Genomic DNA, 27,331 nt, shown 5'->3' with positions numbered 1-27,331 from the left:
CTCTAATCCCAGGGTGGGTACCTCTGGCACAACCAGCCCCCACCCAGAAAGCTATCTGGGGCCCTCCAAGCCCACCTCATTAGCATAAACTCTGGTGTGGTTGAAAGGGGCTTGCTATGAATAGCAAAGATGCTCCTATCATTATCACCCCCTTTACTCAGGAAATTCCATGTGTTTTAGAAGCTCTCATGTCAGGAAGCAGGGACAGATCATATAGATATTTCTATAATAATATCGCAGGGCCTAGCACATAACAGGTCTACTTAATGAAGGAAGAACAGTGTTCAGTGAGCCTCACCATGAAACAGCGCTGGCCTGGAGAGCACCCAGCACTGTGCCCACACCTGTGGGGTTTTAGAACCAGGCAGATCTGGTGTTACATTCCAGCTCCATCTCGGCTTCCCACAGGCACAGCTTTCTCAGGTCTGTAAAAGGGGCACCATGCAACTCCAGCCCCTCAAGGCACGTAAGGTTAATGAGACAGTGGATGTCAGGGGCCCAGCAGAGAGAGGGTAGGATAAAAGTGGTCGCTTTAGCCTGTAATTCGACAGTGAAGGTCTGGTGGCTGGTGGGAGGGTCTGGTGGGGCAGGGACGGTCCGGAGGACTGCGTGCTGCCGGCCCAGCTACCCTCTGCCTGAGCCAGACAATGAGCTTCTGAAAGGTACTGGCCTGGCACACAGTAGGCTTGACTGACGCTATGAGCACAACTGAGCGGCTGGGCCAGCTCTCGACTCTGGGGCAGGACGGTCCCTGAGGCAGCGAGACCATACAGGTGCTGGCGGGGCTAGGGTGGGGGTGGGAGGGAACAGCAGGGGATCTGGGAGGGGCGGGTGAGAGGCAGGAGTCTGGGGGCGGGGTGGAGAGCTCTTCGGGGTCCTGGGGAGCAGGGCTCTGGGAGCTGAAAGGGGAAGGCTGAGACGATGGGGTCCGGTCCAAGGTGGTGATACAGTGGCGGCAACACCGGGAGACGGCTGACCGAGCACTCGCACGCCAGCCTGGGCAGTGCACCCGGGCGCCCGGCGGTTCACTCTCCACCTGTGAAATGGACGTGTGTCCGCAGCCAGGCGCCAGGCGGCGGCGCAGGGAGGAGCGATGGATAAGGGTTTGCAAACCCGGAAGCCCCGGCGGGCGTGGGCGGGCCGGGAGGCGGGGCCGGGCCTGAGGCCCGGCCGAACCCGAAGTCACAGTGGCCGCGGCGGCCGGGGAGGCGGCGGCGGTGGCGGTGGCGGTGGCGGCGGTGGCTGTGCGGCGACAGTAAGTGCGGGTCGGTCGTCGGGCACGGGCCTGGCCTCCACCCAGCTCTTCAGGCTCCCGGTCGCCCTCCCTCCCCGGGGCTCGCACTTTCGGCGCCTCCCGCCAGGGCTTTCCTGAGGGGACTCCACGGGAGCCTCAGGGCCTCAGCCTCCTTGCGTTGGGCGCCTCTCGCTATGTCCTCCTCCCCAACGTCCCATCTCTTCTTCCCTGCTCTCTCCTCCTCCCCCACTCTCCTCTCACTTTCCCTTTTCCTGGGTCTCTGTCTTCTTTCTTTCCCAGATTCTCTGTCTTCCTCCTCCTCCTTGTGGATTTCCTGAGACTGGACCTCACCGCCTGGATGTGGGGTCCTGGATTTGGACAGTTCTGCCTAAAGTACCCAGAACGTAACTGACTGTACAAATTAGGGAGCCTGAAGCTGCAGGTGTTCACAACTCCAAGGCAGATTCCGCCTTGGCCTCTGGGAGGTGCGCTTTGTTTCCCAGTAATGCTTTCCCATAGGTTAGCTTCACCAGCCCTCCTGCCCGCATTTCACAGATGAGGAAATCGAGACACAGAGGTGAGATTGACTTAGCCAGAGTGAGAAACTTCCTGGGAGCCAGCACCTAGTCCCGGAGGACTGTCTGCTGTGGCCGGCCCACAAGTTTCTGCTGCTTTGTGTTAGGGGCTGGCTTCTTGCCCAGGTCACCCAGGAAGGGAGCAGGGCTGAGCCCAGCCAGTTCCTGCAGGAGCCTGAGGAACGAATACACTTGAGGCCACAGCCAGCCGGTCCTGAGGATGCCGGGGCTCTTACCTTTCTTTTTCTTTTTCTCTTTTTAATCCAAAAGCCAGCAGCTAGCTTTCATAAAGAGTAATAAGACTTTGCTCACTCCAGTGCCCTGGCCTATGACCTGGGTAAGAGAAAATTCCTGGCTTCTTCAGAAGCTTGGTCAAGGCTGAATGGTCCTGGACAAATAGACACCTGGAGCTGAGAATGGGCTCCGGCCAAGTGTGGCCTGAGTGACCCAGCTGTTGGTCCCTGCACCCACCCCTGCAGCTGGAGCATCTGGAAAGAATCACTTGCCCTTTGTCTGTTGTCCTACGTGGGTCATAATTTTTATGTTTTCAAATACTTATTTAGAAATGGGATGTGTGTGCACGCAGGTGTGCCTGTGGCCACATTGTCTGATTAGTTTGTTAGTGCTGAGCTCTCTGTGAATCAAAGCTGGGAAAGGGCTCTGCTCAACCAGGGGAATTTAAAATAGACTTGCTGACTCAGGTGCTCTGGGCATCTGGCTGCCTCCTGCCTGCCTGCTGAAGGATATATGCTGCCCCAGTAGGGGAAAATATCCTGTCTACACAGAGTCCATTCATTCAGCAGACAATGATGAGGGTGCCCTGCAGTGCCACCTTTGCCTCTGCTTACAGCTCACTGGCCGAGAGCCCTTCCAGAAGGTCTATACTTGGAGCTAGCAGACAAGGATGCACATTGCCAGCCACCCTCCTCCTGGGGAGGCCAAGGAGTCCACATAGGCCTTAGCTTACACAGCTTGGCTGTGTAATCTCACTCCTGCCATTTGTTAGCTGTGTGATCTTGGGCAAATGACTCAACCTCTCTGAGCCTCACTCTTCACCTGTGAAATGGGTCTTCGAGTAGTACCTACCATATTAGGCTGTTGTCAGGCTCAAGTGCTAGGTGCAAACCTTGATATGCTTGAGCACAGGATTTCATTTTAGTGATCAGGAATTCTTACTGTTTGAATGTGGGGCAAATCAAGTGACTTTAAGGCCTCATTCTTTGCGCTGATTAAAAGGAGGCAATAATTCCTGTCCTACCTTATTCTGAGGAATATTGTGAGGCTCTCCTGAAATAGCAGATGTCTCTGTACCTATGTGAGAGAGTGTTCCTATCTCACCTTGCCTGGCTTGATGCTCTGAGTTAAGGCTCAGCCTCCTATGTGAGCTGAGATGCATTGATTTATTTAGGGAGGAAGCTACTGCAGAAGGGACTACAGAGTGTCCCATCCTCAGCTTTATGGAAATATTTCCCATTTATCAAGCTGATGCCATAGCTATGTAGAGCATAGAAGTCGACATGCTACCTTGCAGCCAAATTCCACAGCCAGTCAGCCAGGTGACAAGCCCAGGATGGCGGGGAAGATGCTGATGTTTGTCAGCATTGCCAGCCAGTTGCTGTTACATAATCATTGTAAAAAGGCTTCCCTGCAGATGGGGAAATTGAGGCTCAGAGCATGGTGACTTGCCCAAGGCCGTGTACACAATGGTTACTGGAAACCTAGAGTCTTTAGTTTGTCTTAGCTGCTACCACAGACCAGGAGTTGCTGCCTCTTGGTGGGATGTGATGAACAGAGGTGGGGGACCAGGCAGGAGCTGCAAACCCAGGCAAGTCTGTGACCTTCCACTCTTTGGACTTAGTTTCCCCACAAGAGAAATGAGAGAGTGGACTATCCAATGTCTCAAACTGGCTTCTGGAGGCAGCTCTAGATACCATGGGGTTTTTTTTTTTTTATGTTATTTAATTTGAATGCCTTTACTTTTATTTATAATTTTATTTTTTGAGCAGATAATATATTCACAAAGTTCAAATTTCAAGAGGCAAAAAGAGTATGCAGTGAAGTCCCCATCTCCACGTCCCGAGCCTTCCTCCTCAGAGGCAATCACAGTTCAAAATTTCTCTTTATCCTTTCAGAGGATATACATCCACACGTGTGTATTTTCTCCTCCCCACCTACCCCATCCCTGCTTTTTTGCACAAGTAGTACCATATTCGACACGTTTTCCTGCTCCTTACTTTTCACACATAAGGTTGAAAAGAGGTTAGAAAGCCTTATTTGCTCATCAGGGGTCCTAATTCCTTTTGTTATGGCTGCTTAGAAATTTGAATGCCTTGAGACCGGATTTGCTTGTGCAGATTGATTGCCACAGGCCCCACTATGCCACATTGCCTTACTCCTGGCCAGCCCCACACTTGTTTGCTACTGTGTTGCTCCTGCGTGGGCATTGTGGTGAGGGGCCCTGAGGTCACTTACAGTTCTGACATCTTGTCTTTCTCCCTAATCTTTAAACCTGAGCTCTCTAGCCACACTTTGGTGACCCTGTGGATCCAAGGGTGGGGGCATAGTCTGCTCTGTAGGGCTGGTGTGTCCCCAGCTATGCCTGGTCTCAGCTTCTGATCAGTTGCCCTGTCTCTGTTTCTCACTCTGCTCCAACAGTGGCCATCATCTCAGAGGATGACTTTCATCACAGTTCCAACTCCACCTACAGAACAGCAGGCAGCTCTCTCCAAGCTGACCAAGAAGCTCTGCTTGAGAAGCAGCTGGATCGCCCGCCACCTGGCCTACAGAGGCCCAAGGACCGCTTCCACGGTGCCTACATTATCTTCTTCAGCTTGGGCATCGGCAGCCTGCTGCCATGGAACTTCTTTATCACTGCCCGGGAGTACTGGATATTCAAACTCAGCAACTGCTCCGGCCCAGCCACAGGGGAGGAACCTAAGGGCTCAGACATCCTGGTAAGGCGTGCTCCTCCTGGGAGGCTGCAGGGAGCATGCAGCCTGGAGGGGGAGAAGGGCGACTGCACTTGGGTGCACTCTCCCAGGAAGGCTTGCAGCTTGCTGAGGGTATGGTTGTGAATTGGGGAGCTGTGTGGAGTATTGTATGCACAGAAAGATTCACTTCAGCCCTAAGACGTACTTTGTGTTATGTATGAGGCCTCATGCTTCCTGTGGCAGGGGAAGATGGAAATGGATAGGGCACAATTCCAGCCTTCAGATTGCTTGGTATTTCACTTGGAAAGAAGAGGCAAATGATGATTCTGCACAGTGTGTTATGGTAACCCAAGAGTCCAGAGTCTGTGCCTCCACAGGTTTGAAAGTGTGGATCTAATAGCATTAAGTTCAGCCGTGAGTTGCAGAAAATCCCAAAAGACCAGTGGCTACCACAAGAAGGAGGGTAATTTATCCCTCATGTGCAAGTCTGGAGGGGACAGCCTCGTATTGGTGTGATGATCCATGTTGCCAGGAACCTAGTTGCTCCACATGGGTAGCTTCTGTGTTCAAGATCACTTCATAGTCTGAGATGGCTGTTGGAGTTCTAGCCATTACATCAAATAGAGGGAGGAGAAGGAAAGGCATAAGAACATGAAGAACACTCTGGAGGGTAACACCCAGTGCTTCTGCTTACCTCTTATTGGTCAGAACTCAGTCGTGTGACCACGTGAGCTGCAAAGGAGGCTGGGAAATGTAGTCTTTAAGTGTAGTCTTTACCTCAGAGAACCATGTACCCAGCTCAAATGGGAGGTTGTGTAGTTGTGGAAGACAGGAGGAATTGAAACCTGGTCATAAATAGTCTCATCACCAGGGGAGAGATCTCTGCGACTCAGAGCAGGTGGATCAGAAGAAGGAGAGGGGACAGTCCAGGTGGAAGGAGAAGCCTGAGCTATGCAGGATGGGAGGAAAGTTCAGGTGTGTATAAAGAACAGTGAAGCATCTAGTTTTGCTGTACGTGGGGTGCACATAAGAGAGAAATGAGGCTTGAGATCCTTGCCTGGGCCTTGAATGTCAAGGTGAGGAGTCTGAATTTGATTGGCAGTGGCATCAGCCCTCTCTTGCCACCCAGGGCTGCTCACTTTGTTGGGGTGACTTTTCCCTTGGGCGGGGAGAGTGTTAAAGAAAAAAGTGTTCTGCCACTTGTTAAAGCGGTGAGGAAGTCTTTACTCAAGAATGTTGCAATAAGGGATGGAGGTTGGACTCAACTCCAAATACTCCGAGGGCCAGTGGGGATTTGTAGCCAAGGAGCAGAGTGAGGGGGGTCAGTGGATGGAAAATTACCAAGAGGAACCATCAAAGTAGGGGGATTCTTGCTCAAGGCAGGCCACAGACATAGACACCAAAGATGGGGGATGAAGAACTTGATCAAATCTCAAGGGTAATCAGATATCAAGGGTGAGGGGATTCGGGGATTCTCCATAAACTGACTTAGCAGGAGTTTTGCTAAGACTAGGCTGGGCAGGTGGAAGACAGGACGGCGGCCTGGTCAAGGTCCAGTGGAGAAGAGGGCTCAGAGGTGTGGTTAATATTTGTCAGGAGCCTCAGTTTCCACAGCTGATCTAGGTCAGTGTCTGCTCTCTCTTAAAAGCTCAGGGATGGGAGAAGCAGGGGCATCTCTGAAGCATGCCAGGCTAGGGTGTTGCCAGTTGCCCCTCTCAAGGGGTGCCCCAGAGGACAAGAGGAGGTACCCTAGCAGACCTTAGCCAAACCCCTCAACTGGCCTGGGAGATGACTCAACACCCCTTTTCTGAAAGCACCTTTGAAATCCCTGAACTAACCCCACAGAACTTTCAATAAATCTGGCACACTGACTGAAGCATCCCTAGTGTCCATCTCAAGGGCTCTACCACAATCACACATCAGAATCGCCTAGTGAGCTTTAAAAAAAATTCCAGTCTGGTTCTACCCCAGAGGTTCTGATTGAATGAGGCCGAGGTAAAGTGTGGACATTGTAAGGCTTCATACCCCCTCCTCCAACCCTAGCCCCAGCCCCTTGATTCTGACACCCTGTGAGGGCCTCTTTCTGTTAACTGAGGAACTAAGAGATGGCTTCAGGGTCCAGAGCAGTGCGTACAGCTGAAGGGCTGTCATGAGAACTAATGTAGTAGTTTAGAGCATCCTACTCAAAGTGTGGTCCTGGGACCAGGCATCGCCTGGGAGTGTGTTAGTGATGCAGTCTCAGGCCCCCCGACTCACTGAGTCAGGAGCTGCTAACAAGCCACCCTGGCAACTGGCAGGCACAATAGAGCTTGGGAAGCACCGGCAAGGGCAGGGCTTCTGGAAACAGACTGAGTGGGTTCAAACCCTGCCTTTGTTAGTCCCCTGGCCTCTCTGTGCTGCTTCATCTTCCAGGTATGTAACAGGAGGATAATACTCCCACCAACTTCTTAGGGTTGTTGTGAGGATTAAGTAAATTAATACTCATACAGCACTTAGAACAGAATCTGGCACCACTGCGGTGAGTGCTGTAGAGACATTATCGTTATTATCATTTGAGGAATGGGGCCTGCTCTTCTAAGCTGCATGTGGCCCTGGTGTATTTCCAGACGTCTGGCTTAGCCAGGGTGCTTTATGATCCACTTTTATTTACCAGTGACTCAAGCATCCCAACTTTCTGCCAGCCTCAGTAAATCAGCCAGCCCACTTGGGCTTCGTCCAGAAGATCCCTGTCTGTCTGGGCCAGCATTGGCCCAGGGCAGCCCCCAGGGCTAGATTCCCCGTGTACTTGGTCTGCGTCCTCCTCTGCCCACTGCTCCAGCCCCCGGCAGCAGGCTGCCCAGGGCAGGCGAGGATGCACGGGCCAGTCTCAGAGTGGGCCCGGTGGATGTTTGCCGTGAACTGCTCTCTCTGCAAGGCGATCCCTTCCCAGCTGCAGGCACTTAGCATTCCAGGCCCTGCTACTGTGCTTTATTGCCTCTTTCCAAGAGCTGGCAGGTGCAGATGTAGTACCTGCGGCTGCCCAGAGCTCCTGGCTCTTGGCATCAGAGATGAGAGACCTGTCACCCCTCGATTCATGGGCCAGGTTTGGGAAGCAAGCATGCTGGGGTGTTTCTGCATTTTGCAGGCCATTTTTCTTTGCCTAATTCCTCATTCCTGCCACCCACCTCCCCAGTTCTTTCCCCCTCTAGTCCTGATTTCCCTGCAAGAGGCGGCCGGTCTGTGCTGTCACCTGAAGGCTACTCTGGGGGAAGGAGGGGGAGAGTCAAATGGGTCTGTCTCCAGCAGCCACCTGCAACTCAATTAGCTGTGGGTCTGGATGTTGGTTTTTCTCTGTACTTTCCTTTTTATATTTCCCAGGGATGGATACCATTGGATGGGGAGTTTGCCTCCATAGGAATGTTTGCAAAGACCCCTCCCACCCCCAACTGTGTCACTTTCACGGTCACCTCCCATCCCAGGCTTATTTCCTTCTACCTGGAATAGCTTTGGGATGGTTTAGAAAGCAGTCTGCTCACTGGCCCCCTTGTCTCCATTCTCTGGAATAAGAACTTTGAACAAATTCCCTACAGGCTGGTGGGCCCAGAACCAAAGAAATTAAAGCATAAATGAGGAAGAATTGATAGGAAAAGATGGTGCTGGGGGTGGGGGAGCCACAACAACTGCCATCTTCTGAGCATGACTCTGGGCCCACCATGCTGGCAAGAGCGGTAAACGCATTGCCTCTCATTCAACCCTGTTTTTTCAGACAAGAAGCCAGAGGCTCAGAGAGGTTGAGTAATCCGCCCCTAATCACATAACTAGGAAGGGCTATAAAGAGTTTTAAGGGGAATTTAGGTGGATAAGTGACGGCAAAATTGGTCATGCTCAGAGAGTGGTGCAGAGGGGACTGTCCTGGAGACAGGGGCCACCCCACACCCTGATTTTACCAAATGCTGCCTTTCTTCCTAGGCAGAACCTGCCCATGGTCTGGCCTCCTGTTCCACCCTGGAAGCCCAGGTGTCTTCCTTAGTTCTACCCCTGGATTCTGGACCTGGCTTCCAGGCTGTCAGTATCCCTGATCCCTTCCCAACCTCCATCCAACTCCCTCGCCCAGGTCTTCCCCTGGCTCTGGGGTTTGTAAACCATCCCTGATCCTGTGGGGGCCTCCTTGCCCTCCCCTGAGCTTTTCCTGCAAGCCCATAGGCTGCCCCTGGCCAGAGACTGTAAGTTGGACACACCCCTCTTTCTGCTCCAGAGAGGAGCACCTTCTCCTGGTGATTCCCTGCCACAAGGCCTCCATGGCCCCTCCCCACACATTCTTCCTCCCAAGGCCTTGGCCTTCCCAGGGCTCCTCTCTGAGGGGGCTGCGGGGCATGGCCAGGTTGTGAGTGGGACCCACAGTCTGACTTGGTGTCAGCTAGGCCAAGACCCAGCCTTGGCAATTGTCATCCATTTCGTCCCTGGACCAGAGTGGGTCCCAGGAGCCCAGTCCCAGGGAATGGGGCAGGAGGCAGATGCATCTCATCCCTGGGAATCTCCCTGGCTGCCACCCCTCTGAGTTAGGGGCTCCTCGTCTGGGTCTACACTGTACTTCCCGTGAAGTCTTCACCCCACAACTCAGGATATTAAGCCCTTATTGTGGGAGCCACGGCTCTCAGCATATTGCTTGCGTTATCTCACTTAACCCCGTGGTATCCTGTGAGGCAGGAACTGTTGCTCTCCATGATGACAACACCCTTTTCATGGATGAGGATGCCTCTCCCACCAAACTTACCTCTCTGGGGATAGTGTACATCCCTGTGTCCCCAGCACATAGCAGCACACAATAAATATGTGTTGTGTTGGCTATTGTTAGGGCTGGGGAGGAAAGCCCTGTCACCTCAGTACAAACAAGGATGGCATGGCTTTGCAAGGGAGCTGAAGATCTGAGCACCACTGTGGCCACCACCAAAGGAGGTCTCATCTTTCAGGTGGTTGGCAGAGACATGAAGTGAGCTTCCTGCTATAGCGAAGGAACCCTGGTAGCCCTGGTTCAGCAAGCGGGGGCCTAGAGCGTCTCGTTTACAGCACCTTGGTCCTGGCCCAACCCCTCAGTCTCTCAAAAAAGCAGGATAGCATGACTTGGGACCTATTCTTACGACTAAGGGCATGCATCCAATTCAAGGCAAAAGGGTTAAGAGCAACCAGGATAAACTAGTTCAGAGAGGAGGAAACTGGAAGACAGATGACCAGAGGTCTTGGTAATGACCTGTTGATTTTATGAAGTCCCTGCCATGCAGTCTGTGTTTGCTAGTCATTTGCTAGCAAGGGACAGAACTGGGATGTGGACAGGTCTGGAGGTCAGCAGAGCCCATGCTGGGAACCAGTGTGCTCTGACTGCTGTATCTCCCGTGTCCTCGGCTCTGGCTACACACTAGAGTCACCCGAGGAATTGAGAAAGCCTACCCGCCGGCCCCACTCCCCCAGTTCTGGTGCCATCGAAGGAGGGGCCTGGGCACAAGCATTTTTAGGCTCTCCAGGTGAGGCTAATGTGCAGCTGCATGATCCAAGGGAAAAGTTACCACGTGGGGGTAAGGAGCAGCTGTCCTCTGCCTCCACCAGAGAGCCCATTGAATGGGCTACATCATGAGAGACTTAGATGAGCCCTCTGGAAGGACTTCCTGCAGTGCAGGTTGTCAAAGCTGGCAGTGGAGGGGAGCATTTCTTCCTTAGAAACTCCAAGGAATGGCTTTCTTTGGCCTGGTCTACTTCAGAGAGTGTGACGTCCTCACTGGGACCCTCACAAATGGATGGATGGTCTGGTGCTCATCTAACCTGAATGCTTTGGGCTTGATTAATTCCCCAACGTGGCTCTGCTGTCCCCAGTGTCCCCGGTCCTGCATTGGCCAATACGGCCTCGAAAGAGACTTCAGCCCTCCCTCTGGGTACACGCTCCCTTCATTGTGAGCTGGGGGCTCCATTACCACCTTCCTCCTCCTTCTCATTTACCAGACTCCTGGGAAAGGAGCAGTAGGGCCGACTGGCCCCAAGGTGTCCTAGCACCTGAGGTGACAAGCAAGAGCATGTGAAGCCACAAGAACGGAGAGGGAAGTGGAGGAAGCCCCAGCTTCCGCTCTCCTGTGATGCTGTCACCGTGAGGACCAGCCAGTACACCCTCTCTGTGCTGGATCAGGGAGTGGACGGTGATCTGCTCTTGAAGTTTTAGGAGCCGTGGGTAATTTATTTCGTAAAAGCTCTGTATCTGGGAGAAAGCTGGATCTGTCTGTCTCATGGGACTGCAGGGTAGCTGGGAGGAGCCCAGAAGGTGACAGAAGGACGTCATTCAGTTCCAGTCCTAGCAGTGCCCTCACCTTCTGTGTGGCTTGGGGCCAGGCTCCGTGGCCCCTAGTCCTCCGTGCACACAGACCCACCTGGCCGCATTTACAGAGCGCTCCAGATAGTGCCAGGGGGACGTCCTGGTACTGGCTGCGCACCTCCCCTGTGGTAGCTGCTGTGTGAGGACTTTGCTGAATCCTAATAACACTCACTGTCTTTAACGAACTCTCACCCCGTGCCAGCCACTGTGCTAAGCGTGCTGCTTCGTTCACTAACTCACAGTATTTATTAAGCAACCTGCTGTGTGCGAGAGGCTTCCTTTTCCTTGTCTCATTTGGCCCTTGATAGAGCCCTAAGGTATAGGTATTACTATAGCCATTTTACAGAGAGGGAAACCAAGACTCAAAAAATATAGCTCAAGTAATTTGTTCCCAGGCACCAAGTCAGTGACAGCTGGGACTCAAACCAGGCCATCTGAACCCTTGTTGTCCATGTCCTTAATGCTGTGCTCCATGTCAGCATTTCTAGATGTTTTCAGACTGCTTTTGACCCCCATGCACATTTCAACGACATGTCTGTGATGGAAACATCACTGTCAAGAAGCAGCATCTATACTTTTTTTTTACATTTTAATTTTAATTTTTTGATTTACAATGTATTAGTTTCTGGTGTACAGTATAGTGATTCTGTTGTACATATAAATATATGCATTTTGTTCATATTCTTTTTCATTATAGGTTACTACAAGCTACTGAATATAGTTCCCTGTGCTACACAGTAGGACCTTGTTTGTCTGTTCTGTACATAGTGGTTTGTATCTGCTAATCTGAAACTCACAATTTATCCCTCCCTCCCCCACCGATAACCATAAGTTTGTTTTCTATGTCTGTGAGTCTCTTTCTGTTTTGTAAATAAGTTCTTTTGTGTCATTTTATTTTTAGATTACACATATATGTGATATCATATGATGTTTGTCTTTATCTGACTGACTTCACTTAAAATGATGATCTCAAGGTCCATCCATGTTGCTGCAAATGACATTATTTTATTCTTTTTTATGGCTGAGTAGTGTTCCATTGTGTATATATACCACATCTCCTTTATCCAGTCATCTGTCGATGGACATTTCCGTTGCTTCCATGCCTTGGCTCTTGTGTATAGTGCTGCTGTGAACATTGGGGTGCATGGCAGCGTCTATACTTTAAAAAAAAATCTCTGTAGTTTTCAAGGAGGAGCAAGTGATCATTAGTGCTAATCTTAAAAATGGCTTATAAGCCACCTAGGCTGAGTATGGAGAGTTTACCTTTGGATTTAACCTCTTGTGGGCCCTTGGTGGCCTTGTGGGCCAGCGTCTTAGGGACAGGGGCAGAAGCTGGACCCGAGGCTGTGAAGGAGAGGATGGGGAGGGACGTAGGAGACCGCCAACCTAGGAAAATGCCTCTAGGAGTTTTGCTTTAAAACTTTCTCATTCTAGAGGAATGGGCAGAAGTTATAGAGGAAGTGTGGTCAAGAGGGTATGAATTTTCTAGTTTGGTTTTGTTTTTCATACAGGAGAAATAGCAGCCAGTTTGTGTGCTCATGTGAGTGGTCCAGTAGAGAGGGGGACATGGGTGCTGAGGAGGAGGAGGAAGCACAGCTGAGTGAGGTTGGAGAGCAACTGGGGCAGTCCAGTGGGTCCTGGAAGAGCATGTGGATGATTCATCCTCAGGACCAGGAGAGAAGGCAGCCAAAGAGAAAATGAAATAAAACTCCTGTTGTGACCCATCAGATGGGTTCCTACCCTCCAGTAGGTTGCAACCTGTCATTTGAAAACCCCTGCTCCACCTGCTTGCCGCTAACCTCCCGGCCAGCCAGGAGGATGCACTTCACCCACAAGGGAGGAAAGTGGGGGCAGTAAGTGACTTGCTGATGCCACAGGGCTATGAAGACAAGAGTGGGGGCTGTGACCGAGGTTTGTCTGAATCTGAGTGAGATTTCCTGGGGCACTTGACAAATGCCCATATTCCCAGAGCTCGCCCTACTGGCTCCTTCTCCCCAGGGTGGGCCTGTGCACTGTAGCCAAGTGCTGCTGACTCAGTCAGCTGGCAGGGGATCCTCTGCACCACATGCTGTTCCTTGAAAGCAGGTACCATTTTGGACGTAGGTGGATCATGATGCTCCTGCAGTCCACTCCTAGTGCAGCTCGGATCTCTACACATGGAAGAGATGCATAGACTCCATTTGGCGGTCTGCTTTTTAAGAGCAGAATTCTGAAGAATGGTGTCAGATGAGTGAACCTTGCCCCCACCCGCCTTGAGAGCATATTTAGGCACGATTTCATCTGAGTCCTGTCATCCCAGAAAAGAAGATGATGGGGGTGGTCTGGGGGTCAGGCAGGATGGAATGGAGCTCCAGGCCTCCTGCACAGGGCATGGGTGAGTGGCTGCCAGGAAGAGAGGGTAGGTCCCTCCTCCCAGCTGCCCAGTGGCTTGGGCCAGCGTGGATGGCTGCTCTTAACCATTTTTAAAAATTGGAACCAAAGTGAGTTTTTTTTTTTATTCCCTTGTCCACCCTTTGATTCTAACTGCAGACACAGCCAGCTTGCTATTCCCAGTAAATATACCTGTGATGGCTTTCTCTTCCATTTTTAGCTCTTGCTGCGTCCTGCAGAGGGAGAGGAAAAGCCCAACTGGAAACTCTGTCAGTCATGCCTTCGGTGGCCTTGACTTCTCGACTTCTCTTTATTTTCTCCTTGCGTGCTCACGGCCGCTCTCCACACCTGCGCCCTGCCCCCCAGCTCTCCCGGGCTATTGATCGCTCCTCCTCTGCCTTCGATTTTATTTCTTCCCGCACTTGTCCTTAGAATCCAGAGACGATTTCCTCAACAAATTAGAACACGGCCTGGGCCTTAAGTGCTCCAGTGTCTCCTTAATGTGATTGATCATCCCGAGTATCTGGAGAGCAGAAGCAGACTGTAGTCTCTGCCGGGTTCCTTCGTTACAGGGCCGTCCTCTGGGAGGAGTCTGCGCTGGTGGCAGGGGCCTGAGGGGGGCCCTGCTGGCCTCTTGGGGGTCCTGTGTGTGTGTGTGGCCTGTAGCAGCCTGTGATTTCCACTCACATGGACCTCCAAAGAGAACTCCCCTCCCTGTAGAGGAGAGGGCATGCTGGGTGAGGAAGTGTGACTGGGTCTACTCAGGACTCCCTCTTCCTGGTGATTCTCCTAGGTCTCCTTCTACGGAGAGCAGCTGGAGCAGCCCCAGACCACCTCCTCTTTACACACATGCCGCAGGGGCTGGTCCCTGTCCCTGCGATCCGCTCTGGGTCACTGATGCACGTCAGTCCTCTGGGGGCTGCAGAAGCTGCCTTGGTCAAGTGAGGGCTGTGTGGGCAGGTGGGGCATTTCCTTGGAAGGCCCCGTCCTCCTGCCCTGGCCACATGGTCAGGCTGCAGAAGAGGAAGGACAGGCTGGCAAAGCATCAACAGGGACTGAGGCCTGAATCAGCTGTCACCCGTCAGAGGTTGTGCATGGATTTGCAGGTTCCCCATTTCTCTGACCTTTCCCTCTATTGGTTTCTGAGCCACTTCTCTGCCCACTGAGGTCCCAGCTGAGCGTACATAGGGGAAACATAAAGGACAAAGATCCGAGGCCACCTTGCCCCTGCTCAGAGACCGGGTGAGGGTGTGATGGAGGAGGAGGGTGGAAGGTTGACAGAAATGATGTTGCCGTTTTCCCCGCTTACCCTGCGGAATGGGAAGACCTGAGATTCAGGAGAACTGGGTTGTTTCTGACTCTTTCAAATTTGCTGGGTGACTTAGGGCACTGTTTCCTTATTTGAGAAACTAGATCACTGCTTGCAAACTTTTTCTGCGAAGGGCCAGATGGTAAATATTTTAGGCTTTGTGGCCGTAGAATCTCTGTTGTAGCTACTTGACTCTGCCCTTGTGGAGTGAAAGCCACCGTGGATAATCTGAAAAAAAAAAATGGGGTGTGACCATTTTCCAGTATTTACAAAAAACAAAGGTGGGCAGATTTAGGCCCCAGGGGCAGTCGGGACTGGCCCCTCCCTTGTGGTTTTTCCCCCACAAGTGTCCTGAGGTCTGTTATAGAGGTGCCTGCCCAGCTTAACTTCTCTTCGTAACACCGCTGCCTGATGTACTGTTTATTTATTTGTTTATGTGTTTGCTGACCGTCTCCTTGACCAGAACATCAGTTCCACGAAAATGGGAACTTGGACTAAATCCGCTGTGCCTAGAATAGCAACTGGGCTCAATAAATATGCTCAAGAGTGTTGAATTAATCAGTAATGGTTTGTGGAGGAGGGCCTGTCACTGGTCGATGCTGGACTGGCAGGGAGAGGGCACAGGAGAAGACCCTCGTCCCAGGACAACAAGCCGTGGTTCCACATTCAGGGGGTGGACTCTCACCGTGGGTCATTATTTTACCCACATGCTCAGACTGGGGCCGACTCCTGTCCCGCCCAGTCGAGTTGCTCAAGCCTGAAACTTAGAGGTTACCCTTTATTTCCTTCTGTCTTTCCACCCCCACATTCAGCCCGTCAGCAAGTCCTGTTAGTTCTACCTCCAGAACATCTCAAATCCCCCCAGTTCTCCCTTCCACAGCTGTTGCCCTGCCCTCAGCTTCACTGCCAGTGGCTCCCAGGGTACCCCACCCCAAATCGGTTCTCCATGGAGGCTGCAGAAGTGGTCTTTTTAAGACAAAATAGAGAGGCCATCCACTGAACCAGCTGAGGGCACCAGCTCGGGGAACAGAGGGCTGGGTTTGAGCTGTGTGAGTTTGGGCAAGTTCCTGACCTCTCTGAGCCTCACTGTCCTCATCTGCAACATGAATCATCCCTTAAAGGGGTGCTGTGGGCATTAAGGGTGTGAATATGTAAAGAGCACTTGGAACAGAAGAGCTCCAAGGAGGGGCCAGGAGGCCAGGCTGCATGGAGAAGGGGGCGTAGCTGCTGGGACATGCAAGGCAGATGAGCACAGGACAAATGAGCCTGGCTTGGGGGTGGGGGGTGGGGTCAGAGGGCAGTCAGGCCCAGGAGGAGCTGGGCAAAGGCCCAAAGTCAGGGGAGCTGGGACTTGGGGGGGTGAACATGAGCCACAGTCAGGTGATGGGGACGTGGGGGTTGGCAAATGATGGACCTGGGTGAGGGTGAAGGGGAACCAAGGAAACTTTGAAGGGAGGACACTGAGAAAAGGAGGGATGTACCATGGGGCCTCAGGAGGGGTGAACTGGGAGTACTCTTGAAGGCCTTTGATTTAGGAGCTTGGACTCAGCAGGCCACCCAGGAGGGATGGCTGGCAGGCAGTGAAACATGTCCTGGAGGCAGGGACTGACGTGGGTGTGGGGTTGTTGAAGCCAGGGGAGATGAACCCCCAGGGTAGGACTGCAGCACAGGAGGGCAGAAACTAAGGAGGCTCCTCCCATGGCAGACAGAGCAGGGGGACTGAGCTGCTGAGGAGGGCCTGGAGGTGGCCTGTGAGTCCACGTGGGGCGTGCTGGAGGGAAGGTGTGGGGGCTTCCTGTATGTGGGGTGGCGAACAAGATACATAACCAGGGTAGCGTAAAAGAGCAGGAATTTTATTTCCATGTTTCCAGAGGCTTGAAGTCCAAAATCAAGGGACCAGCAGGACCATGCTTCCCTCAAGGACTCTAGGAAGAATCTTGCCTTGCCTCTTCTAAGTCTGGGGGCTCTCAGCAAGCCTTCCCTTCCTCGGCCTGTGGCAGCACAACTGGTATCTTCCTCTGTGTTTACTGGGCACCTCCCCACATATCTGGCTGTGTCCCCGCTCCTTCTTGTAAGGACACCAGTCCTTGGATCAGAAGGCTCACTCTGATCCGGTATGATGTCATCTTAACTAACTGTATCCGCAGAGACCCTATTTCCAAATCGGGTCACATCTGAAGTTCTGGTAGATGTGAATTTTGGGGGGATACTATTCATCCCATTATAGATGGGGTGGCCTGTGGTGTCAGGAGCGTGAGGACCGAGACCAGGCCTTGCTTGTGGGTAGGCTGCCAAGAGGGCCCTTTGAAGGGTCTTTCCCCAGAGCAGCCCAGGAGGGGGTAAGGCGTTTGCAGTAAGGGCATGGGCTGCATTTTTAGGGCATTTGGAGTAAAAGGAAGGAGGGGCCTGGTGACTGGAGACAGCGAAGTCAACGAGGTTTTTTTTCTTAGCCCAAGGGAGACCTGAGTGAGCCTCTTAGAAGAGAAGGAAGGACCAGCAGTGAAGGAGAGAGAGAAAATGCAGACAAGGAAGGCGAGGAGTCAACAGTGTAAGTCTCCCAGGAGTCACCTTCGGCTGGAGAAAGAGCACCTTCCTGCCCTAGAAGGCTTTACACAGAGGGAAGAGAGGGTGCGGAGCCTCCGTCCAGAAAAACCTCAGGAACCTTGCTTATCCTCTGGCAGGGCTTCTAAAGAAGTTGTGAGAAAAGACTGCAGGCTGGGGAGGGCTTCCACACAATTCAACAGCAAGATTTATAGCAGCCCTACAAAGTATGGCCTGGAGACGGCCTGAGAGGCCAAGCTCAGGTCAGACGTCAGAGGCTGATGTTAGAGCAGCACACAAAGGTCTGACAGGGCCTTCCTTCTGTGCCTAGAGTGGTCTTACCTGGCTGATTCTGACCCCAGCTTTGTTTTGCCCTTGGGCCCCTGGCTACCCCATCACACCAAGGTGGATCTGGGCTCCCGTTTCTGTCACCTGTTTGACCCCAGGAACAGGCAATGCCCTTCCCTCCATGCCCAGCCAGCCCTCCCAGCTCACCCAGGCCCCTGACCATGAACCCCTTAGCTTTCCTGGGCTGGTGCCCCAAACAAGGGGCCCTGGAACCTGTAGGCAGGATGCTTGCTGCACCCCTTGTGGGGACACCGGCCATCTGCTCACTTCTTGGCTGATGCCGAGGCGGGGGCGCCTCCCCTGCAGCCTCCCAGACACAGAGCTCGGCTCTCGGCAGTCCGAAGGCAGCAAGTTTGCAACGGCAAGCTATTCTTGGCTCCAGCCTCCTTGCTGCTGCTAATTTCATGCCCCTGTGATCCAGGTAACGCTTTGCTGCCTTGAGCTGCCACCCCCAGTCTTGAATCGCTTTTTCTCGCCCCGCAGGAGCCCAGCTGCCTCTGCTGCCATGCTCTTGAGGTGGGGGCTTCACAAAGCTGCCTCTCAGAAGCCTCTGGGCGGCCGGCCCCAGCTACTCGGCTGCAGCTCGTGACTAATTTGCTGCACTTATTTCAAAGTGCCCAAATGGCATTGGGGGAGAGGAAGCTTACCCAGGGCCTGCCAAAGATAAATGGGCTCATTTTGGGGCCTCCCTGCCTGAAGAAACCTCTTTACCTGGACTCTGAGCCCTGAATTAAATTCTTCCAGAAGAGATGCTAAGTACGGAGCCTCTCAGCGTGGTGGAGGAGAGGAAATGTTCTCCGTCGTAAAATAGTCCTCACATCTGGCCAACTGGCTCTGGTGGGTTTTTAGATTGTGTTTGAAGAGCATCTCTCCCCCTTCCTGGTATTCACAAGCTGGGCCACTATCACAGATGGAAATGGGTTTCCTCATCTCCATTGCAAGTGGATCAATGCCCCATGCCCTGGACAGAAGGCTCCTCCACACCGACCTGCCACCTGGGGGCCGCTGGCACGTGGCACCCCTGGGCTGGGCTATGTCCACAGTCTGGGTTTTGATCCCCGCCCCCACCCATCCTGGGGCATTCTGCTGCAGTTTGCATGGTCAGGAGAGAAGCTGGAAGCCTGCCCGGTGCTTCCCAACTATAATGTTCTCCTTCACATGGTCTGTGCTTATCAGCAGACCGTGTCCATCCATTTTGGTGGCTGACAGTAGTGAGGGCTTTTCTCTTAATCTTTTTTTTTCCCCCTTTTTAACGCTACTCAGATCCACAGGCCTGAGGAAATCCCCAGGGGAATTGACAGTGGGGTTTAAAGGGAAAAGAGAGTTAATAGGCAGAGGGGAGAAATCAAGCCCCATCATTTGCTAACTTAGGCAGATCACCTGCCCTCGAGGGCTGGGGCAGAGAGAAGACACCACCCTGATGAACCTCTGATCCCAAAGGCTGGTCCCTGCTCACTACTGGGAAGGTATGTGGGCTGCCAGTCCCAGCCTGTGGTGCAGCCAGGGGCATGCTGCAAGCCCAGTGGCGGTGTTTGGGTTTGTGCAACTATAAGCAGGCAGCCTCAGCTACAGTATCTCTTAGGTTTGTGAAGTGACAATAATTGCCTCCCACCCCACCCCTGCCCTGCATCAGAAAATCCTGCCACCAGCATTCTCCAGATGTGCACCTCTGTGCATTTCATCCTTCTCTGTTAGTCTCAAGCTTCTAATCTATAAAATGGGAGCAGTCCCAGCTCTGCCTTGCTCTTATAGGCTATGTAAGAGCCAATGGACTGGGGTCTGTGCAGGCCACATATAGGCAGTTTTGTTCAAATGTCGATTACCTTGTACTCTGCACAGCTTCCATGTCCATACTTGGTTACCTGACAGGTGCCAAAGGTGACCTTTAATGTTACTGTGCCAGAGGCCCAGCCCTAGGTAACTGTAGAGTGCAGGGAAAATAGTGGAGGGCAGGGGGTGATTAGATTAGGCATCAAGGAGTGGAAGTTTTCCTTTTTGTTCCTCAGAGCCAGGCCTTGCCTCACACTGAGTTGGAGAATTCAGAATGGTGACTGATGGGGGCGTCCCTCTCTCTCTCTCTTTCTCTCTCTCTGTCTCTGTCTCTCTCTCTCTCTCTCTCTCTCTCTCTCTCTCTCTCTCTCTATCTCTCTATCTCTCGCACCTCAGGGGCCGGAGTGGTGGTGCTGTGGCTGTGTTCCTGCCTCTCTGCTGTGTGTTTGGATTGAATGGACCACACGGTGCCCATTCTGTCTCAGCTCAGCAGATTTCTGTGGATGCTGAGGAAAACCTCAGGGGCTCTGTTCCGAAAAATGAACTCAGGTTAGAGTCCTGAGTGGCAAAAAAGCATCCCTCCCTGCCTTGCGCGAGGTGTCCCCACCTCTTGGAATGCTGTTTCTCTCTCCACCAGCACCCCCACCTCTGTCTGGCAAACTTACCCCATCTTTCAGGCTGTAGTGCAAGATGGCCTCCTATGGGAACCCCCTCCCTGAACACCTTCCTTCTCTCCTTCCCCCATCCCTTGTATCCATTGTTCTACAGCCATAAGATTGCACCAAACTGCACACTCCCGGAGGGCATCAGGCTCCCTATCTTTTCTGTTTTATACTCCAAACCACCAGCCCAGTGTTGGGCACACAGGGGCTTGCCGCATCTTCAGTGAAACAGGAGGGGATACTGATCTGGTTGGGCAGTGGCCACCCAGCCCGGCTGAGGGCTGCAGGATTACCAACCTCTGAGCCTTCTACCTGCTGGGGCAGACAAACCTGCCTGGGGAGGCCTCGTCATCTCATCAAGTCCTGCCCTGCTGCATCCTCCCACCTTCCAGCCCTGCCTTCTTTCTGAATCACACACAGTCCCCACATGCAGTTATGTCAGGCCCAAACTGACCCCTAGGACTGCAGTTTCCCTCTGAGCTGTGTAGACAGGGCTGCCATGTTGCCCAGCCCTGAGGGGCTCCATTCATATCGCCATCCACTGGACTGGTGCCCCCTGGCTTTGTGCAGAGCACAGCCTTCGCTGTCATCTGAGGAGGCCCAGTGCCACCACCCTGGGGGTCTTCTCATTCCTCCACTCCTCCATCCCGGAGTCCTTGGGGTCCTTGGGTTCACCTCTGGAGCTAGTGGCCATGTTCATCCACCATGTTGCAGGGTGCCCGGTGGGATGAATAACAACAGAGCCTTTTGAGGGAGCTCTCAGGAGTCAGGCCCAAGTGGAGGTGAACTGTGGCATGAATGATCCCCAAACGCTCCATTATGTATAATCGCCCTGTGGGATGGAGATTCCAGATTGCTTTGGAGGGGACAGAACTGTTACCATTCTAATTGCAGTATGTTTGAACCAGTATTCAGATGGCTTTACATTTCCTTGAGTAAAATGGGAGAAGTTAGCCCCCACAAGCTTTGGAAGCAAATGAGATGAACCAAGGAAGGGGATGCCAGCTGCAAGTCTGCAAGGTGCATAATGGAGAACTGAACGTCGGGCCCTCCCTGTTGGATGTTTCTTAGAAAGGAGCCTGAGGCAGCACCTTATGTATGGTACTCTGTGGGGGAGTTCAGTCCTAGGGAAGTAAGAGTGAGGGAAAGGGAAGTGAGGCAGGGATGGAAGAGCAGATGCAGGCTGTGGTATCGCCGCACTGGCCACAGCTTTGCAACAAAACACAACTGCTTGCTCAGGCACATGGGATGTCTCCCGAGAAGCCACGTGGAGCCACCTCATTTCAGAACAGATGATTGGGAGAGGAAGGCACTAAGCAATGTGTCTTTAGTCTCCTTCCCATCTCCCACCTCTCTTTGGTCAACGCCTACCTCGTGGGTGGGGCTTTGCCTCCCCCATCCTTCAGAGAGTGCTACCCGGCCCCTCCCACAGCCACCCCGAAGCAAGAGTCTCTGTAGGGGCAGCCCAAGCATTCAGGTCCCCTGCTGGTGGCAGCTATGACAATGGCTTTATGACCACATGGGACCAAGTAGCAAGGCAAATGGCCTGGGGCAGGCAAGCTGAGCAGATCTGGGGTGGTATGTACACTAAGTCCAGTTTCTTGAAATCAGTGCATGCTGCTTACAAAAATGATCCTAATTTCAGCAAAGGATTTGGAGAGGAAAGGCTCAGGGGGCTGATGCGGTCAGCAAGCATAATCTTCGTTCTCTGCGCGGGCAGGCACAGTGGTCTTCATGTCTGTCAGGAAGGTGAATGAACTTATGGTCAGCTGTCCCAACTTTCATCAACAAACTGAATTGAAATTACAATAGGAAGGCTGCAATATTCAGAAAAACCCTGGTTAATAGGAACTCAACTATCCCAAACCCTCACTAACTAGGAATCTATTGCTGCATAACGAAATACAACACACTTACTGGCTTAAAGCAACACACATGTATTATCTCAGTGTCTGTAGACCGGGAGTCCAGGCACAGCTTAACTGGGCTCTCGGCTCAGGGTCTCGGTGGCTGCAGTAAAGAGTTAGGCAGGGCTGCAGTCTCACTGGAGAAGGATCACTTCCAGGCATACTTGGTTTGTTGGCAGAATTCTGTTCCTTGCAGTTGTAGGACTAAGGGCTTCAGTTTCTTGCTGGGTGTTGACCAGAAACCAGTCTCAGCAACTAGGGGTCACCTGCAGTCTCTGCCAGGTGGGGTTCCTCAGCCTGGCCACCTGCCTCTTCCTGCAAGCCATCAATGCAGGAAAAAGAGAGCCTAGCAAGATGGGTGCCACTGTCTCATGTAACACAGTCCCGTCCCTTCTGCTGTGTTCTCTTGGTTGGAGGCAAGTCACAGGCAGATCCCACCCACACTCAGCAGGAGAATCATACCAGGGCACGAACACAGGAGGCTGAGATCCTGGGGGCCACCCTAGGAGCCTGCCCATCACTCTTTATTTTGCTAGAACTCTACTTAGGCAAAAGCAGCAAATAAGTGAAAACCACCACATTTTTATATCAGGAATTAAGGTTAAAAAAAAAGAAAGCTCCATGGGATATGCTGAGTCTGCCTACATCACCATCTGCAGCTCCCCAAGCTGAACCAGTAAAAGGATGGCTCAGGGTCAAGTCCATTCTGCTCCCCAAATATTCCTTGTAAAGCAGAGAGATGCGCTTGGTCAACAGGGAGTCCTCGCCTTATCCTGTTGTCAATATTTACAAAGCTTTCCAACATTAAAAGGAACATTTTCTACTTAAATATCAATAAACCAGAACATTTAATTGCCTAGAAAATCCCTATTCCTAAAATGTTCAGGGAACCTGAGCCTGCTTGAAAAAAACACAGACAGAGCTTCTCCATCCCATGTTATGGCCAATCATAGACTTGCCACAGGATGAACAGCCACTGAAGGAAGGCTGTCCTCAGGAGCTGGGATTTAGGACAGTCCGAGCCCCCACCTGCAGCCATCCCTTCCTTGGGGCCTTTTTCCATTGCTTTCGCCCACCCAGCGCCTGCCTGGCCTCACGTATGCCCAGCCACTGTGTCAAGACATAATTGACTGAGTGCCTCGGACCAGTCCAGGCTCTACTGAGCCCATCAGGGCAGGAACAATGAGGTGGTACCTCAAAGGAAAAAGGCTATTTCTAAGGCTCATGGTTGATGGACCACACGAACTGTGATTATCATTTTAATTGCAGGGCCACCATGACCTTATATTCAGGGTGGGGATTTCAAAGACCACAAAGCACTCTGCGGACTTAAAAAGGGACCATGGAACGGTCTGTGCTTCAGACTAGAAGGGGCCCATTATGACATCTTTCTTTCTTGGCTTCCACATTGCAATCAGACTCTCCCAGAAAGGAGAGATCTCACCCTCTGTTTCAAGGTCTGATACAAATCCCACCCACTCTGGGCTCTTCTCCCCAAACCTATCTGCATTCCCATTCTCTCCAGGACCCAGCCCCCTCGTCCCACTCCCTTACCCAGAACTCCCTTAGAACTCACTGCTCCTACCTCTGATTTGGCACAAAACCCACAGAATTCTGACAGCTCTTCCTATGGTGTTTTGAGGCGTTAAAAACTCTTCACACTCTATCTCACACTCCCAACGGGACACCCTGTTCTTAACAGGGAAGAAGCGTGCCTTATACTTTGTCGAGATCCCTACAATTGCCAGAGCTCTCTGCACATTGGCAAGATTTTTGCATACATTGTTCTTTGCACTTGGCACATTTGTACTCAAAATATTTCCCCAGTTAAGTTCAATTTTGTAAGCTTTCCAGAGTAGAATACTCACAGCTCCTTTATTTTTTAGAGGAAAGAATATCATTCATATAAAGCCCTTGTACTTGCGCACAGTAAATGCTTAAAACGTGTGAGCTGTTTTCATGGCTTAGAACCCATCGTCATTTCCAACTTGGGGTTCATGGTTTGACATACGAGGACCAAAGCCAAAATATGTGAGCCCTTTCCAATGTTTTGGTTTTTTTGTACGACAGGTATATTGAGGGATAAGGTACACTTAGTGAAATTCACCTAATGAGTGGACAGTTTCCTGAGTTTTGAAAAATGTATACAGTTGCCACACAGCTTCTTGAGCTGTAAATTCCAGCACGTTATAATCAGGAATTCTTCCTCTTGTCTCTGGTCTCATGCACTCTTTGTCTATAATACCCCTGAGTTACTTCCAGGAAAATACCCATTTTCCTCATCTTGGCCAGTCTAGGAGCCACTTCCCAAAATGGCTTTGACCTTGGGTAGCAGCCCTGTTGAGGGAGCAAACCCAGAGTTGGAACAGAGTTTCCCTGCAGAAATCAGGGCCTGGTGTATTTCTAAGAGGCCTCACTTGGTTGCAAGACTATAGATTGTTGTGAGAATGTGGGTGAGTCATAACCAAACCCATATGGATAACTCTCAAATTTGATAGTGGGCCAAGAGGACTGATAGGGCAAAATTTTTCTTTGTAAACACACGTTGAATCCTGTCCCCATTGCCTCACTGTGGGTGTGGCAGGTAGGCTGGGTGGGAGCATGGGCTGCAGAGCATTAGGGCAGGGACAATGTCCTGTCCTTCCTTATGTCCCCAGCACTCAGCACAGCTCATGCTGATGTCTGTCTGTTGAGTGGCTGAGTGAGTGGTCTTGGGTTGGAGATGGGATGAGACTATGCTGTCTCGGGGTAGACTTACCCGTCACTTGCAGGTATCTGAAGACAGTGGGGAGAAGCCCCACCAGCGGGGGCCCTGTCTCTGCTCTCACACGGGGCCCATCCCCTCCATCCCAAGTAACCTCAACAGCCTCCTCACTTCTGTGCCTGCAGAACTACTTTGAGAGCTACCTGGCTGTTGCCTCCACTGTCCCCTCCGTGCTGTGCCTGGTTGTGAACTTCCTGCTTGTCAACAGGTAGGCCACCTTCCTCCCTCTCCCAGGCCCCCGATCTTCACCTCCAGCCTTATCTGCTCCCCCTTGGTCCATGGCTGTTTCTCTTCTGCCGACTTAAATGTGGCCACGGAATTAGGCAAGGCTTTCTGAAAGCAGTCAGAAGTTAAGAGCCTGGCACCCCACCACTCTGGCTCTCACTGTATGGGACAGGTCACCTCATGCTCAGTGCTGAGCTGGCAACCCAGCTTATGAGTCGATCACTCACAAGGGGATCAGTGGGTGACTTCTGACACTGGATTTGTGAGGGGCTAGGAGAGAGCCTCCATCTGGATGCACTGTGAAAGAAGGAATGATTTAGGAGATGGCTCGTGGCCATTCAACCCCACTGGGTGACTAACGCCCTCCTCCCCTTAGGTTTACAGGGGTAACAGCCTGGGCTGCTTTGCCTGCTTTTCTCCTAAGCTATCATCAGCTGATAACCGTTATGACTCAGAAACCTGGGCATCTCTTGGGCAGAGCCTACTGAAACCTTGGGTCATTGGTGGCAAACCTGTTTTACCCAACTCTGCTCAGTTTGCAGTGACTGCCTGCATCTCTGCTTGAACAGGATTCTAAAGCAAGTCTGGCCTCAGGGAGTGTGCTGTGATTGATTAGTGATGTCTGCTCTGAGTCCAGAAGGAGAGAGGGCAGCACGTGTGCCTCATGTGTGCTAAGCCTGAATAGACCAGTCTTTCCAAACATACTATGTTATAGGGTTATTGTAATTATCTGTTGTTGCACAAAAATGATCCCAAAGCACAGTGGCGTAAAACACTAACAATACTCAAAATCTCTCATGCTTCTGGGAGTCAGTGGGCTCAGCTGGCTACTCTGGCTGGATGTCTCTCATGCGGCTACAGACAGTTAAGGCCAGAGCTGCCAGGCCTCTGCAGGGCACCTGTCTCTGTCTGTCTCAGTCTCTTCCTTTCCCCTTGATCTCTCACAGTTTGGCCTCAGGTAGTAGGACTTTTCATATTGTGGCTGAAGAGCAGGTTCTCCAAGAGAGCAAGGCAGAAGCTACAAGGCTTTTGGAACCTAGTCTCTGCAGTCACTCCCTGTCCCTTCTGCCAAGGCAGTCCCCAAGCCACTCAGTTTCAAGGGGACATAGACTCCACCTTCCAACGGAAGGAATGTCAAAGAATTTGCATACCTCTTAAAACCAAAGTGCAGGCTGGAAGAGCAAGAGGAAGAGTGGTCTTATAACCTGGGGGCCGTAAGCCAGCTGCCTCTTTGCTCACACCTGTCCCTGCCTGCCCCCGCACTCAGGAGCTGCAGCCTCCAGAGGCCCCGCCTAGAAGGAGGTGGGGAATGGAGCAGGGCCCGGGGTTCCCTCAGCACTGCCAGCCCCTGAGGGCAGAGCAGAGCCCCTGGCACTGACTTGGATGAGAAGGCATGAGGAAAGGAAGGGGCTGCAAGAGGAGGAGGATGAGGAAGAAGTGTCAGAGCCACGGCAGTGTGCAGCCACTTGGCCTCTCATGGCTCTCTCTCCTTCGCAGGCCCCTCTCATGGTCCTCTGTCCACTTGCTCTGCTGGCCGTGGGACGGGGGTTTGTCCAGCTGAGATAGCGCAGGCTCACATACATGAGAGCTCCTGCCTCCTTCTACATCTGGAGTCACTGTGGTGTAACAAAGGGGTAACGCCTGGTGAGCCCCTGATTATACCACTTAGGATGCACAGCAACCCAGGAGGGAGGCTGTGAGGTTACCTGTTTTCCAAGCGCAAGTTAGGCAATGTCCCAGGACCACAGGGCCAGTAAAGGGCGACCCTGCTGGGGTCTTACCCAGCACTGCCCCCTCTGCAGTCATGAGGTCCAGCGGGACAGGAGCCAGTGGGGACTGGGGATCAGCAGTGGCAGGGAAGGCTCAGCCTCAAGGCTCTGGCTGAATAATCTCTAATCATAGCAATTAACACTCTGAGCACTCATAGGCCTTGGAGGCATTCTCCTTTAATCGTCTAGCAGGCTAGAGCAGGAAATTTATTCTTCTGTTTTACTGTTAGGAAATCAGGCTGACAGAGGTGACCTGTCCAAGGTCATGTAGCCATTAAGAGGGTGGAGCCAGGATTGGAGCTGAGACCCTTCTCCTCCTACATCTGTGCTTAGAACCTCTGGGCCACCTGCCCCTCAGTTCCCCAGCTTTGCCCAGTCCTTCCCTGTAGCCAGAGCCTTGCCTCAGACCCTACAAGTGAGAGCCCGTCTCTGCCCTGGCTTTAGGGTACTGGAAAGAAAGAGGTGGTTAAGAAGGTCTGGGTCTGTCTACAGTGGGGACTGTGGGCCATCCGGCAGCTGCCCTCCCAAGGATGGCTGGGAGCTGTCTCTGAGGGCTCAGCATGACAGGGCATCCTCCAGAAGGGTCCAGCCCA

At 52.3% G+C, this 27,331-nt stretch overlaps 1 protein-coding gene across 3 annotated transcripts in view; it reads left to right on the top strand.

Annotated features, from left to right (window-relative positions):
- Positions 1 to 1,175: 1,175 nt before the first annotated feature.
- Positions 1,176 to 27,331, top strand: part of SLC29A3 (solute carrier family 29 member 3) — a 40,990-nt gene continuing 14,834 nt past the window's right edge. Inside the window, exons 1-3 of one of the 3 annotated variants that reach the window (XM_031461118.2) lie at positions 1,176 to 1,255; positions 4,465 to 4,763; positions 24,870 to 24,952. In XM_031461118.2, coding sequence (XP_031316978.1) covers position 1,255; positions 4,465 to 4,763; positions 24,870 to 24,952 — 383 coding nt within the window. In that variant the 5' untranslated portion in view covers positions 1,176 to 1,254. Of the gene's footprint in view, positions 1,256 to 4,464; positions 4,764 to 17,202; positions 17,301 to 24,869; positions 24,953 to 27,331 lie in introns of all 3 variants that reach the window. The other 2 variants (XM_031461117.2, XM_031461119.2) reach the window with 2 other exon arrangements.

Source organism: Camelus dromedarius, chromosome 8 (assembly GCF_036321535.1).
Source record: "Camelus dromedarius isolate mCamDro1 chromosome 8, mCamDro1.pat, whole genome shotgun sequence".
Lineage (NCBI taxonomy): Eukaryota > Metazoa > Chordata > Mammalia > Artiodactyla > Camelidae > Camelus > Camelus dromedarius.
This window is presented reverse-complemented; position numbering and strand designations above follow the sequence as displayed.